Raw genomic sequence first — 13,263 nt, forward strand, 5'->3', positions numbered from 1 at the left:
GTGGCCGGAGGGCTGCGCCGGACCAGGACAGGGACCAGCGTCCCACCCAGGGGCTGGTGGCTGCCCTGTCCCCCCGTGGGGGTCCGTGGGGGCCCGTGCCAGCCGGCGTGCGAGCAAGGCGGCTGCAGCGGGAGACATGGCTGCGGGGGCGGCGCTTCCCCGGGCGGCCAGATGGGATTCCCCCTCCCCTCGCCGCCGCCTCCGCACCCCCCCGACAGACACACGGACACACCGACAGATGGCCGGGGGCCGGCCGGCTGCGGGCACACGCGTGTTCAGGCGTGTGTCAGACAGGGAGGGCTTGCCCGGGACGGGGGCCGAGGAGAGAGTGTACCTCCGTGCGCACACGTGTGCGGCGTGCGCACGTGTGCATTGGTGGAAAGGTGTGCATCCGCGTGTGAGTGTGCACGTGTGTGTGTGTGCATGCGTGTGCACTGTGGGTGGGTATTTGCAGGTGTGGGCACGTGTGGTGTGTGTCTAGCTGCGCCGGGTGTGCCTATGTGTGCGTGTGCGGTGCACACGTGTGTGCACACCATTGGGCAAGCGTGTGTATTCAGGCGTGTGTACGCACGTATGTGTGTGCACGCGCGCATACATGGCACGCGTGCGTTCAGGCATGTGTGTGTGCATACACACGCGTGTGCACACTTGCTGTGTGCGCAGATCTGGGTGCTCTGGGCTCGTCCCCACGCCGCCCCAGGGCCCCCCCGACGCGACGCTGCCGTGTCCCCGTGTCCTGTGCGGGTGTCCCAAGTGGCCACGCTGGGCTGCTGCCCCCACGTCCCCATGCTGGTGGGGCACCCGTGGGTGCTGCTGCTGTCCACTCCATGGGGGGGCACCCAGCCCCTCGGCACCCAGCGCGGGGGAGGCTTCTGTGGGGGAAACTGAGGCACGGCAGGGTGTGTGGTGGTCTGAGCACCCTGACCCCGCCGTGGGTCCCTAGGGTGCAAAGCCACCTCGTCGCAGAGACCCCCCCCGCCCCCGACTGTGCCCCCCACCCCTTTCTGGGTTTGTCCCTGCCCCCAGGGACGTCCCAGCTGCCGCCGTGGCCCCAGTGACCCCACGGGAGACTTTGTCCCCGGTGTCACCCAGGGCCTCGCGCAGGGTGGCAGGCGCTGGCGCTCCCGGGAGGGGGATGCGGTGGGGACGGCCAGCGTCCGGGCTGGGGACGGGGTGACCCGCCGGGCTGGGGGTCCTTCTCGTGTGGGGAGGGAAACCTGCCCCCCCCCGCAGCGCTGGGTGCTGAGCTCCAGGTGCGGGGTGCAGGATGAATTCTGGGTGCCGTGTAGGTGCCAGCTGAAGGGTTTTGGGTGCAGGATGAGATCCGGGTGCAGGGTGTAGGGTCAGCTCTGCCCGCCGGGCGCTGGGTGCCCCCCGCGCCCCCCCAGACGTGCCCCCCCCCCCCAAGCCGTGCCGCAGCCGCTCTCCCCCCTCGACCCTCCCCTGGCTGCCGCCGTCCCTCCGGGGGTCCCCCGGGGCGGGTGCCCACCACCCCACGCCGCCAACGGGACGCGGGCACGCACGCGCACACGTACCTATGGGTGCCGCCCACGCGTGCCAGGCCACGTGCGTGGGCGCGTCCACCCGCAGGGCAGCTGAGGACCCCCGCGCCCGGGGGGGCCGGTAACGCTGCCCGGGGGTCCGCAGGCTGCGCTACATGGTGAAGCAGCTGGAGACGGGCGAGGTGAACATGGAGGAGCTGAAGCGGAACCTGGAATACGCCGCCTCGCTGCTGGAGGCCGTCTACATCGACGAGACGAGGTGCGGGGCGGCAGCCCCGGGGTGGCGGGGGGCCGCGGGGGGCTCGGCCCCCCCCCGCCCGCCACCCCGCTCCCGCCCCGTTGCCCGTCCCGCAGGCAGATGCTGGACGCGGAAGACGAGCTGCGGGAGATGGGCTCGGACGCGGCCGTGCCCTCCGAGGTGCGGGACTGGCTGGCGGCCACCTTCACGCAGCAGGCGCGGGCCAAGGGGCGCCGGGCGGAGGAGAAGCCCAAGTTCCGCAGCATCGTTCACGCCGTCCAGGCTGGCATCTTCGTGGAGAGGTGGGTGCTGGGTGGCACCCGCCGGCTGGACGAGGGGGTCGGGGCGGGGGGGTATGGCTGGGATGGAGATGGGGGGTGGGAGTGTGGTCCCCGGCTCTTCCGTGGCACCCGGGGGGTCCCCTGCACCCAGGGGTGTCTCCTGCACCCAGGGGGGTCCCCAAGCACCAGGAGCTGTCCCCCAGCACCCACATCTATCCCCAGCACCCACATCTATCCCCAGCACCCATCTCAGCCCCTGAGCGCCCAGATCTGTCCCCTGGCACCCAGGGTCTGGCCTTGAGCACCCAGGGGGGTCCCCCAGCACCCACACCAGCCCTGACTCCCCCCGCTTGCCCCTTGCAGGATGTTTCGCCGGACGTACACGGCCGTGGGGCCCAGCTACTCCACCTCTGTCCTGAACTGCCTGAAGGTACCGTGGGTGCGGGGGGCACCCCGATCCCCCCCGCTGGCACCCTGCCCCAGCCTGGCAGCGCCTGGGCACGGCTGCCCCATCGGCACCGCTGGCTCCAGAGCATGTGGCCCAGGTTGCCCGGGGCAGGCGGCACCCGGTGCTGGCTGGGCATGGCTCGGCGTCCCTGGGCATGGCTGGGCATGGCGGGGCTTCACTGGCCATCCCTGGGCTTCACTGGCCATCCCTGGGCATCGCTGGGTGGCACCGGGCATCAGGCTTGCCGCGGCGCTGGGGTAGTGCCTCCTTCTCCCCCCAGAGCCTCGACCTGTGGTGCTTCGACGTCTTCGCGCTGAACCGGGTGACGGACGATCACTCCCTGAGGACCATCGTCTTCGAGCTCTTCACCCGACACAACCTCAACAGCCGCTTCAAGGTGCCGCCTGCACCCATGCCCACCCTTGGGTGCCCCCGGCGCTGGGTGCCTGGCGTGCGCCGGTGGCTTTGCACGCGTAAGTGCATCCGTGAGCCCGCGTGCCTGTGCCGCAGATCCCCGCCGTCTTCCTGACGACGCTGCTGGACGCGCTGGAGGCCGGCTACGGGAAGTACCGGAACCCCTACCACAACCAGGTCCACGCCGCCGACGTCACCCAGACCGTCCACTGCTTCCTGCTGCGCACCGGCATGCTGGTACGGGGGCGCGGGAGGGTCCCACGGGGGTCCCAGGCAGTGCCCGTGCCGGTCCGGCTGGTCTAGGCGATGCTTGTTGCCGTGGAGACGACACCACATAGCGACCTTGCTGTCGCCACGGAAACGTTGCCAGGATGATGGGGGGACGGGGTCACCCCTGGCTTGGGGGAACGGGTGGGCGCATGTGTGCACGCTGTTGTCCCCGCGTGGCTGTCACACTTGTCACCGGCGCATGCACACGCTTGTGGCGTGTCACACACGTGGCGGGCGTGCGTGGCCGTGCACGTGCATAGTCACACGCAGTCATGCAAACGCACACACACAGAGGACCCTGCACCCATTGGGCCTGGCGGGGTGGCACCGGAGCACCCAGTGCCCGTCCCCCTGACGCCCACGTCCCCCCAGCACTACCTGACGGAGATCGAGGTCCTGGCCATCATCTTCGCGGCCGCCATCCACGACTACGAGCACACGGGCACCACCAACAGCTTCCACATCCAGACCAAGTGAGGGCGGGCGGCGCGGGCGGCGCGGCGCGGGCGGCGCGGCACAGCATGGGCACGGCAGGCGGGACTGGGGACCTGTTACGGGGACACGCGGGACGCTGTGGGGCACGGGAAGGACTGAGCGGCACCCGGGGGACGCCCAGGGCCACCGCTACGGCCGGGATGCAGATGTGCTGGCACCCTGGGGACGTCGCAGTTCCCGGGGGGGCTCAGCCTGCCCACCACGGGGCTGGGGTCCCACCGTCCCCTGCGTCCCCAGGTCGGACTGCGCCATCCTCTACAACGACCGCTCGGTGCTGGAGAACCACCACATCAGCGCCGTCTTCCGCATGATGCAGGACGACGAGATGAACATCTTCGTCAACCTCACCAAGGACGAGTTCGCGTAAGGTCCCCGTCCCCGTGCCCGGGGCTGTCCCCGGCCGGGACGCGGGGCCCTGACGGCCTTTCCCCCCCTCCCCGGGGCGCAGGGAGCTGCGGGCTCTGGTGATCGAGATGGTCCTGGCCACCGACATGTCCTGCCACTTCCAGCAGGTGAAGTCCATGAAGACATCCCTGCAGCAGCTGGAGCGGTGAGTGCGGGTGCCCACCCGGCTCGGGGGACACACACACACACACGCGTGGTTTTGGGGACGAGCCTCAGCATTGGGGTCTCTCCCCCAGGATCAATAAGTCCAAGGTGCTGTCGCTGCTGCTGCACGCGGCCGACATCAGCCACCCCACCAAGCAGTGGTCGGTGCACAGCCGCTGGACCAAAGCCCTGATGGAGGAGTTCTTCAGGCAGGTAGGGCGCCCGCGTCCCCCAGGATGGGTGGTGGGATGCGGGGACCACCCCTCGGGGACACCGCTCCCTTTGCCTTGCCAGGGGGACAAGGAGGCTGAGCTGGGGCTGCCCTTCTCCCCCCTCTGCGACCGCACGTCCACGCTGGTGGCCCAGTCCCAGATCGGTGAGTGGTGGGGGGTCCCCGGCCCCGCCTCGTCCCCGGCCCCGCCACGGGCAGGGGGTGTCCCCCTCCGACGCCGCGTCCCTCCCTCGCCGCAGGCTTCATCGACTTCATCGTGGAACCCACCTTCTCGGTGCTGACCGACGTGGCCGAGAAGATGGTGCTGCCCCTCGCGGAGGACGGCGCCAAAGCCAAGGGCAACCCGGTGGCCAGCCAGCAGGCCAGGTTGGCCTCGCCGTCCTGCCTCAGTTTCCCCTTCCCCACGGGGAGGTGGTGGGGCTCAGCCCGGGGGTGGGGGGCACCCGCCTACTGTGGGACCTGGGAGGTGGCGGCTCTGCCCCGCTCCCAGCTGTCCCCGTCCCCGCAGCCCGCAGTGGCGGCAGCCGTCCCTGGACGAGCACCTGGAACTGGGGGACATCAAAGCCGACCTGGCCGGCTTCCGCTCCACCTGGGCCAAGTACATCCAGGAGAACAAGCAGAAGTGGAAGGAGCGGGCGGCCAGCGGTAGGTGACAGCCACCGCGGCCACCGGGGAGGGGATGGGGACCCTGAGAGCCTCCCTGGGTCGGGGGGAGGTGGCCCAAGCACGAGGTGGGTGGCCCCGGACCCGTGGGGTGGGTGACTCCCGGGGCGGGGATGAACCGGGGGTTGTCTCAGCCCCCGTGGGCGGCTGGAGCGACCCCCCGGGCCCGTGTCCCGCCGCAGGCATCACCAACCAGGCGTCCGTCGAGGAGCTGTCGCCCTGCGAGGAGCAGCCGCCCGCGGCCCCCAGCCGGCACAGGCACAACGGGGACGTGGAATAACACCGGGAGCAGCGAGGTGGGCGCTGGGCGGCAAGCTTGGGGTGGGGCGGGGGGGATCGGTGGCATCGCTGTGACTGTCCCCTCCCCGATGACAGGTCCTCGTCCGGCCGAGTGACGCCATCTCGCCCAAAGTCTTCGACGCCATCGAGTTCAGCACCATTTGCAGGGAAGGAGCCGCCCGGGGCCGCACGAGGATTCGTGCCGACCTCCGCGCCAGGAGCGTCCCCGGGGCCGGTCCCCCCGGCAGCCCCCCAGCCCGGCCAGCTCCAGCTGTCCGTGCCAAGCCGGCCACCGAGCCCTGTGGCCTCAGGCCACGGGTGACGGTGATGCCGACCCTCTCACTGCCACGCCAGCGGCTGCCCGGCCCCCCCGCCGGGTTTTGTCCTTATGGCTTTTTAAAAAAGCTTCTTCTCGCCCCACTGGGTGCTTGGGGCGGGGCTGGGGGTGATGACTGTGGCGCTGGGGACAGCAGGGGAGCGAGGGATGAAGGAGCCGTGTCGGGTACGCTGTCACCCCGCGGGCCACCATGGTCCCCTCTGTTCCTGGTGGGTCTGTCCAGCCGCCCCGCGATGGGTGGCCTCAAATGTCCCCATCCTGCCCTACGCGCCCTGTGCGTCCCTGCCCTGGGATCTGTGTCTCTGTGTCACCCCAGGCTGGGGACGTGTCCCTAAGGGGCCTGTCCCCTGGTCTGCTGGCCCCAAGGGCACCTCAGGGTCCTGCCCCACGGGGCGTGGGAGATGTGGGGGGCAGCGAGGCGGTGATGGGGCAGTGCCTGTGGGGCCGGAGCAGCGGTGGGAGCCGGGGCGCAGCGGGAGGGCAGGATCGGGCCCTGAAGTGGCAGTGCCAGGTCTTGGCTCCAGCATCCCCCGGTGCTGGCATCCCCCAGCTCCAGCGTGCCTCCAGCACCGTCTGGCTCCAGCGTGCTTCCGGCATCGCTGGCTCTAGCGTGCCTCTGGCATCCTCCGGCTCCAGCATGCCCCCGGTATCCCCCTGCTTCCTCCGGCCCCGCTGATCCTCCACCATCCCGGCTCCGGCATGCCTCGAGCATCCTCCGGCATCCCAGCTCCGGCATGCCTCGAGCATCCTCTGGCGTGCCTCAAGCATCCTCCGGCATCCCGGCTCCGGCGTGCCTTGAGCCGCTCCCAGCTCCAGCATCCTCCCGCTCCGGCATCCCGGCTCTGGCATGCCTCGAGCATCCTCCAGTGTGCCTCGAGCATCCTCCGGCATCCCAGCTCCGGCGTGCCTTGAGCCGCTCCCAGCTCCAGCATCCTCCCGCTCCGGCATCCCGGCTCCGGCCGCCCTGCCCCTCCGTGTCCGCCACGGCCCGTCTGTGTTTGGTACTTTTCTACCCTGCGGTAACGCGTCTGTGTCCCCACCCGGTCACTGCTGGCTGAGCTCCGCCTCGTGCCCACCCACGCACCCACCCACCCACGCATGTGAAACCAAGCGCCGCCGCTAACGAGCACTTAATAAACCGTCCGCCACCACCAGCCCCGTTCCCGCACCCTCGTCCCGGGCACTGGGGACCCGGCTCGAGCCCGGGGGGGTGGCGGGGGGGCCAGGAGGCCTGGGTTTGCTCCTGGGGCAGGGGCTGCCCCCCAGCACCCAGGGGTGGTCCCGGCCCCCCCGGTGCCACCCCGGGTCGCAGGCAAGGAGGAGGCGGCGGGGAGAAGGGATCCCTTTAATACCGGCTGAGGCGGGGGGGTCCCCGCGCCCGCCCCGGTGTGCGCACGCGTGCTCTGTGTGTACGCGCGTGGGCGTGCATGCGAATCACATGTGCAAAGTGCGCGGGCGTGCCCCCCGCCCCCCCGTGTCCGTGTCCGTGTCGGTGGGTGTGCAAACGCCCGGGTCTCCCCAACAAGGGCATGCACGTGCACCGCCCCCCCCCCCCCCGCCACGCGTGTGCAAGCGTGCACACCAACCCGCGTGCGCCGGGGGGGGGGGGCGCGGGGGGTGCAGCTCCCCGGGAGCAGCGGGGCCGCGTGTCCCCCAGCCCGAGGGGGGGGTGTGTGACAGCGGGGTGGCCCTGGGGACACCCCGGGACTGGCGGCGGGGGGGGGGGGGTGGTGGTGGTGTGGCACGAGCCGTGCTCGAGGGGTGCCGCTCGGTGTCCCCAGCGTCACCTGCCCTGGGGACCCGGGGGGGGGGCGAGGGGACAGAGCGGGCAGCCCGGCTTGCCGTCGTCCCCAGAGCCCCCCCGGGGGGGGACCTGCCCGCGGCAGTAAAAAAAAAAAAAAAAAAAAATCCTGCGGAAGACGCAAAGCAGCCGTGGGAATCTTAGAAAACCATCAGATAAAAAAAATAACGCGGCGTTCGGCTCCTTCGGCCCGGCCGCGGCCTCGCGCCTGCCGCGCTGGCACCTGGGGACAGCGGGGAGCCACGCTGGGGGACGGGGACCCCGTGGGCGAGACGGCCCCGGTCCCATCCCGTGTCCCCAGTGCCACCCTCGCCCTGTGCCACTGTCCCCTTCTCCCAGCATGGTGCCCAGGATACCCCCCAGTGTCCCAGGACAGCCCTCCGGTGCCCAGTACAGTGTCCCAATACCCCTCCAGTGTCTCAGTGCCCCTCCAGAGCCCCAGTACAGTGTCCCAGTACCCCTCCAGTGTCTCAGTGCCCCTCCAGAGCCCCAGTACAGTGTCCCAGTACCCCTCCAGTGTCCCAGTGCCCCTCCAGAGCCCCAGTACAGTGTCCCAGTACCCCTCCAGTGCCCCAGTACAGTGTCCCAGTACCCCTCCAGTGTCTCAGTGCCCCTCCAGAGCCCCAGTACAGTGTCCCAGTGCCCCTCCAGAGCCCCAGTAGTGTCCCAGTACCCCTGCAGTGCCCCTCCAGAGCCCCAGTACAGTGTCCCAGTACCCCTCCAGTGTGCCAGTGCCCCTCCAGAGCCCCAGTACAGTGTCCCAGTGACCCCCTAGTGCCCCAGTACAGTGTCCCGGTACCCCTCTAGTGTCCCAGTGCCCCTCCAGTGTCCCAGTGCCTCCTCAATGCCCCAGTACAGTATCCCAGTGCCCCAGTACATACCTACTGGCTGCTGGCAGCACTTTTGCCGGCGCCTTCCTTCGGTGCTATATGGGTGCCCTCCTTGGTCAGGCTTTGCTGCCCATCCCCGTGGGTCCCTGCGGGTGCCGTGGGGCAGGAAGTGAGCGCAGCCTCCCCCCTGCACCCCACAAGCCATCCCAGCACCCTCGGGGTGCACGGAGGCTCCTGGGCAGAGTTCAGGGGCCGGGGAGGAGAGGTACTCACGCTCACCGGGGCCTGGGCCACCCTCGTGTGTGGCCAGCGGGCAAGTGCCACCAGGGCTGTGGCTGTGCTCAGTGTCACCGTGGTGGCAGTGGCCGGGGCCACGCTCCGGGCCGGCGGCGGCCGCCTCCTCCTCCTCCTCCTCGCCCTGCGCCTGCTTGCACAGGTGATGCTCCACCATCATCTGCAGCTCTGCCGGGCAGGGAGCGGTGCTGGGGGGCACGCGGGGGGCAGCGGTGACCGTCCCCACTCTCCCGGTGACACCCGGCGAGGTGCCGCCTGGCAAGCTTGGTGGCCTCCCATCCCCTCCAGTGGCATTTGCCATGCCTGGACCCTGTGTGCCCACGGGCATGGCGACGCTCTGCCCCGGGCTGGGCAAGGTGGTGGCATCCCACCCACCCATCCCCTGCGGCACCCAGGGGACTGTCCCCCCTGTCATCCCCCCCCCAATACCTTTCATGGTCGGGGTGGTGCGGGAAACCTTCTTCCTCTGCCTGGGCGACATGGCCAGACCCGACTGCGAGGGAAGGGGAGACGCGGGGGTGGGGGGCCAGGGGGCACCCCGAGGGGCTGGGGTCCCCCCGCCACCCCCCATGGTGGCAGCACCTACCTTCAGCAGGGGGTTGGGCAGCCGGTCCTCATCGATCTCTGGGGGGGGCAGAAGGACCAGAGGTCAGTGCTGGGCTCCATCCTGCACCCCTGACATGAATCTGACCCCGCTGGGCCCCTCTGTCACCCATAGGTGCTTGGCGTGGCCGTGGGTGAGGTCTGGACAGTCCTGCTCACCCCCACACTCCCCCCGCCAGCACCGTGTCCCCTGCCACATCCCACGAACGGTGGCAGAGGCGGGTGGCCGGTGGCGGGTCAGCCCTGTCCCCACGCTGGGGACGGGACCAGGCTGGCAGCCCCCGGGCCACATCCTGACCCGCGCCCCGGGGGGTGCTCAGCCCCACGGAGCTGGTTTAGTCACAGCCGGAGCCTCTGCCCTGCGTGGGTGCCGGGTCTGGAGGTGGCACTTTGGGGACAGAGTCTCCCAGCCGGCGGGGTGTCTCCAAAGCAGGGGACAGCCGAAAGCACGCAGCCGGGGAGGGGACAGGGAGGCTGTGATGCAGCTGCCAGCCGGGTCAGACCCCATCCCCAAAGGCCACGTGCCGGTTGGGCCAGTGACCGAGGAGCTCTCAAATGTCACAGCTGGTGTCCCCTGCTCCCCGTGCCAGCAGGGGTGGCCCCGTGCCAGTGTCCCCGGCACGGTGTCACAGGCAGCTGCTTCCTCCGAAGATGGATGGGCTGGGCGAGACCCGGGGCCTGATCCTGGAAATGCAGCCCTGGAGCGGGGAGGGCAGGGTGGGACGTGGGGACAGCCCCAGGGTGGGGGACATGGGGCACGGGGTGCTACTGTGCCAGGTTGCAGGATGAGTCCTGCTGCAACCAGCGTGACTTGGTCCTGAGTATCATGTACTGGGGTCCCTGAGCAGCCCGCAGGGGGGTCCCTGGGTGGGCTGGAGCCCGGGGTGACACAGGCAAGGACCCACCTGGGGACGACTGGTCGCTGCTCAGGACCAGGTTGGCAGGAGTCGGTCGGCGCCTCCGGATCTGGGGGGTCAGGAGAGAGTTGGGACCCGCGGCTGCACCCTGAACCCCATCACACCCACCCAGAGCCTTGCCAGCACCCAGACCCCCCCCGATGTCCTCGTCCCCAGGGCGGTGGTGGTCCCATGGGGAGGGCCGGGGCCCTGAGCCCAGCGGCTCCCGTGGCCGGACACACGTGTCTTTTAAATCATCATCTCCTGGCCAGCCCTAACGACAGCCGGGAGCTAATTATACCCCAGCCCCGGGAAGCGCTCGGGGACATTGGTGCGGTGACACCGCCAGGGCCCTGCCCTTCCTCCGTGGGCACAGTGTCCTTGCCCAAGGTCACCTGGAGCATCCTGGGCTGCTCCTGCCCCACGCCCCCCGCTCAGTGCCTTCAGGGGGGTTTTGGTGGCCCAGCCGGAGGATTCGGTGGCCGTGGCGTGGCCTTGTCCAGTGGCAGCGGTGGCAGCGGTGGCAGCGGTGGCAGCGGTGACACTGCGCCCCGCGGGTGCTCCCTTGCCCCCTTTCCCCACTGACCCACTAACTGAGTTGCTCGGAAAAATGAATTTCCCAGCGAGGATTCCCTAATGAGGCGGGATGCCTAATGAGATGCTGATGAGATGCTAATGAGGCAGGCGAGCAGCCGCGTGGGTGGAGGAAGCCCCCTCCCCACCTCTCCTCAGCCCCAGCCCACCCCCCCGGCCCCCCGGCACATCTTTTCCATGTCAGCCCCGTTGCCATAGAAACCCACGGTCTGGATTTTAAACGGAGATTAGAGGGAGCCGGGAATCGCCGGGAATCGCCCTCTCCCAGCCAGGGACCCGCTGACGAGGCCCCTGCTCTGGGGTCAGGGTCCAACCACTGCCCCCGACACCCAGCGATGGGGCTGGGGTGGGCCGGGCTCCCCCCCTGGGCTGGGTCCGGCCCTGCAGCCCCCCCCCGTGATGGAGCCGGGGAAGCCAGAGCCACCCCGGGCTGCTCTAGCACCTCCAAAGCCTCTCCCGGGTGTGGGGCAGGGCTGTGCCCCACGGCGTGACCCCATGGCACGCCGGGGGGTGTCACCTGCTCAAGGTCACCCAGGTAGAGCCGAGCACCCTGAGGTGCGCTTCGCTCCGGACTGGACGGGGGATGCAGGCGTCCCGCCCTGACGCCCTGGGGAGGGATGCTCGGTCCTCCCCGCATCCCTCCCCGCATCCCTCCCCGCATCCCTCCCGCCCTCGCAGCTCGGCCGGGGCGCCGTGCTCTCCTGCCGCCGCTATTTTTAGATCAATCTCCGCCATCGATTAAGAAGCGCAGCGGCCCAGAGCCTCGGGAGCCCGGCCCCGGCCCAGCCGCGCTGGGGGGCTGCTGCTCCCCCTGCGCCCGGGGGGGCTGAGCCGGGGGCAGCCGGGATGGGAACGGGATCAGGGACCAGAACGGGCTTGGGGATGGGAACAGGGTTGGGGACGGGTCCAGCTCGTCTCTCAGCATGACAGAGCAAACGCCCCCGGGCTGACCCCCCCCCGCCGCGGGGACACGCTCTGCTCAGGGTGGCCTTGGGGACCCTGGCAGACGCAGGACAAAGCCCCGGGCCAGGCCTGGCACCCATGGGTGGCACCCAGCAGGGCCAAGGCAGATGGATGCTGTTGGCAGAGATGAGGGTCAAGGAGCTGCAGGACCTGTGGGGACACGGGGGACCCGAGAAGGGGACAAGGTCCTTTCGGAGGGTGGGGCTGGACAGGCTTGGGGACAGGCTTGGGGACAGCCCTGCCAGACACGGGGACATCATGCCGCAGCCTGGCAAGGGGCTGACACGGCCGAGCCCTCCGTCAGCACGAGCCCCTGACCAGGGGAACCCACATCAGGGACACCCTGAAAAAGAAGAGCTGTAAATGCAGGGAGGGGCCATCAGCATCATCACCTGCTGCCGGGGGTCCGACGGGCGTGCGGAACTCCCCCGGGAGGGGAAATTGAGGCAGGGGCGGTCAGGGGGCTCCCCAGGGCAGCGTTGTGCCCAAGCCCCTCGTAGCCCGGCCGTGACGGGAGGTGGGACGCGGACACCCCTGCTCCTCGCTGCAGGTGCCGAGGGTCCCACGCCCACTGCCCAGCAGCCCCCCCCGGGCTCTCACCCTCGCTCCTGGGGGGGCCGCGCTGCAAGTGAGCCGTGCGGCAGCCCCAGATGGTGCGTGGCCGTATTTAGCGACAGCGAGATGCTCGCCAGGGAGGTGGCCCGCGCTCGCCTCCGCGCCGCTGGCACGCGGGGGCTCCTCGCTGGGAGCCAGACGGCTGCCGGGGACCCCCAGCTCGGGCGGGATGGCTGGGACCCCTGGCTGGAGCCCCCCCCTCCTCCTGAGAGCCCCTGTAGACCCTCCCGGGCCTGGTGGTGCCGGGGCCCGCAGGGCAGCCGGGTGGCCCCTGGTTCTCCCAAGACCCCTCTGGGCCCCCACAGCCCCCAGGGCTGGGGAACTTGGGGGGAGCAGGGTGGGGTGGGCAGGGAGGGGGCGTCAGGCTGTCCAGGGGGCCATCTCGGCCCCGCTGCTATTCTGGGATCCCCTCCAGCTGGAGCAGGGCTTGGGCAAGGGCTGGAGGGACCGGGGGGGCCCCGTAACCCTACACCCGCCCCGGGACGGCCCCACGGCGCCGTGCTGAGCCAGCACACGGCCCTGGCACCGCCGCCTCCGTGCCCACGGCCGCCCCGGTGCCCACGGAGCCGGGCAGCCCCGAGCCCACGGAGGTGCTTGGGGTGCAGCCGGGGCTGCTCTGTGGGGCGGTGGGGGGGTGGCACTGGGGGTGTCCCCGGTACCGGGAGGCTGCACCCACCCGGAGCGCCCGGGTGCGTCCTCCCACGCCGCAGCCGTCCCCGTGTCACCCCCCGCACCCAGGGGTGCCGCCACCGCCCTGACACCGCGGCGGTCGCGCCGGGGCTGCTCGGTGGTGTCCCCCCCGCCGCGGGCCGTGCGCCGCTGCCGGTACCCTCGCCGTGCCCTTCCCGAGCCCGCAGCCTCCCGCACTGCCCGCTGCCCCCCCCGCCCCAGTCCCCGGCAGGACCACCCGGCGTCCCCCGCGCCCCCCAGCCGTGCAGTCCCGGTGTCTGCGTGTCCCC

At 70.7% G+C, this 13,263-nt stretch overlaps 2 protein-coding genes across 2 annotated transcripts in view; one reads left to right on the forward strand and one right to left on the reverse strand.

Moving 5' to 3' along the window:
* Positions 1 to 1,647: 1,647 nt before the first annotated feature.
* Positions 1,648 to 5,372, forward strand: PDE1B (phosphodiesterase 1B; the record flags this gene model as incomplete). Its single annotated transcript, XM_082011891.1, has 13 exons — positions 1,648 to 1,761; positions 1,857 to 2,042; positions 2,385 to 2,451; positions 2,750 to 2,866; positions 2,980 to 3,120; positions 3,526 to 3,626; positions 3,886 to 4,011; positions 4,097 to 4,198; positions 4,290 to 4,410; positions 4,492 to 4,573; positions 4,669 to 4,795; positions 4,938 to 5,074; positions 5,275 to 5,372. Exons 1-13 carry the CDS (start codon positions 1,658 to 1,660, stop codon positions 5,370 to 5,372), a joined length of 1,509 nt encoding a protein of 502 aa, XP_081868017.1. The 5' UTR covers positions 1,648 to 1,657.
* Positions 5,373 to 8,390: 3,018 nt separating this feature from the next.
* The window catches only part of PPP1R1A (protein phosphatase 1 regulatory inhibitor subunit 1A), a gene marked incomplete at both ends in the record, with an annotated part of 5,081 nt that continues 208 nt past the window's right edge, over positions 8,391 to 13,263 (reverse strand). The window contains 5 exons of the mRNA XM_082011850.1: positions 8,391 to 8,485; positions 8,613 to 8,801; positions 9,063 to 9,126; positions 9,220 to 9,257; positions 10,142 to 10,406. Coding sequence (XP_081867976.1) covers positions 8,391 to 8,485; positions 8,613 to 8,801; positions 9,063 to 9,126; positions 9,220 to 9,257; positions 10,142 to 10,406 — 651 coding nt within the window. The remainder of the gene's footprint in view (positions 8,486 to 8,612; positions 8,802 to 9,062; positions 9,127 to 9,219; positions 9,258 to 10,141; positions 10,407 to 13,263) is intronic.

This window comes from Phaethon aethereus (assembly GCF_964289735.1).
Source record: "Phaethon aethereus genome assembly, chromosome: 29".
NCBI lineage: Eukaryota > Metazoa > Chordata > Aves > Phaethontiformes > Phaethontidae > Phaethon > Phaethon aethereus.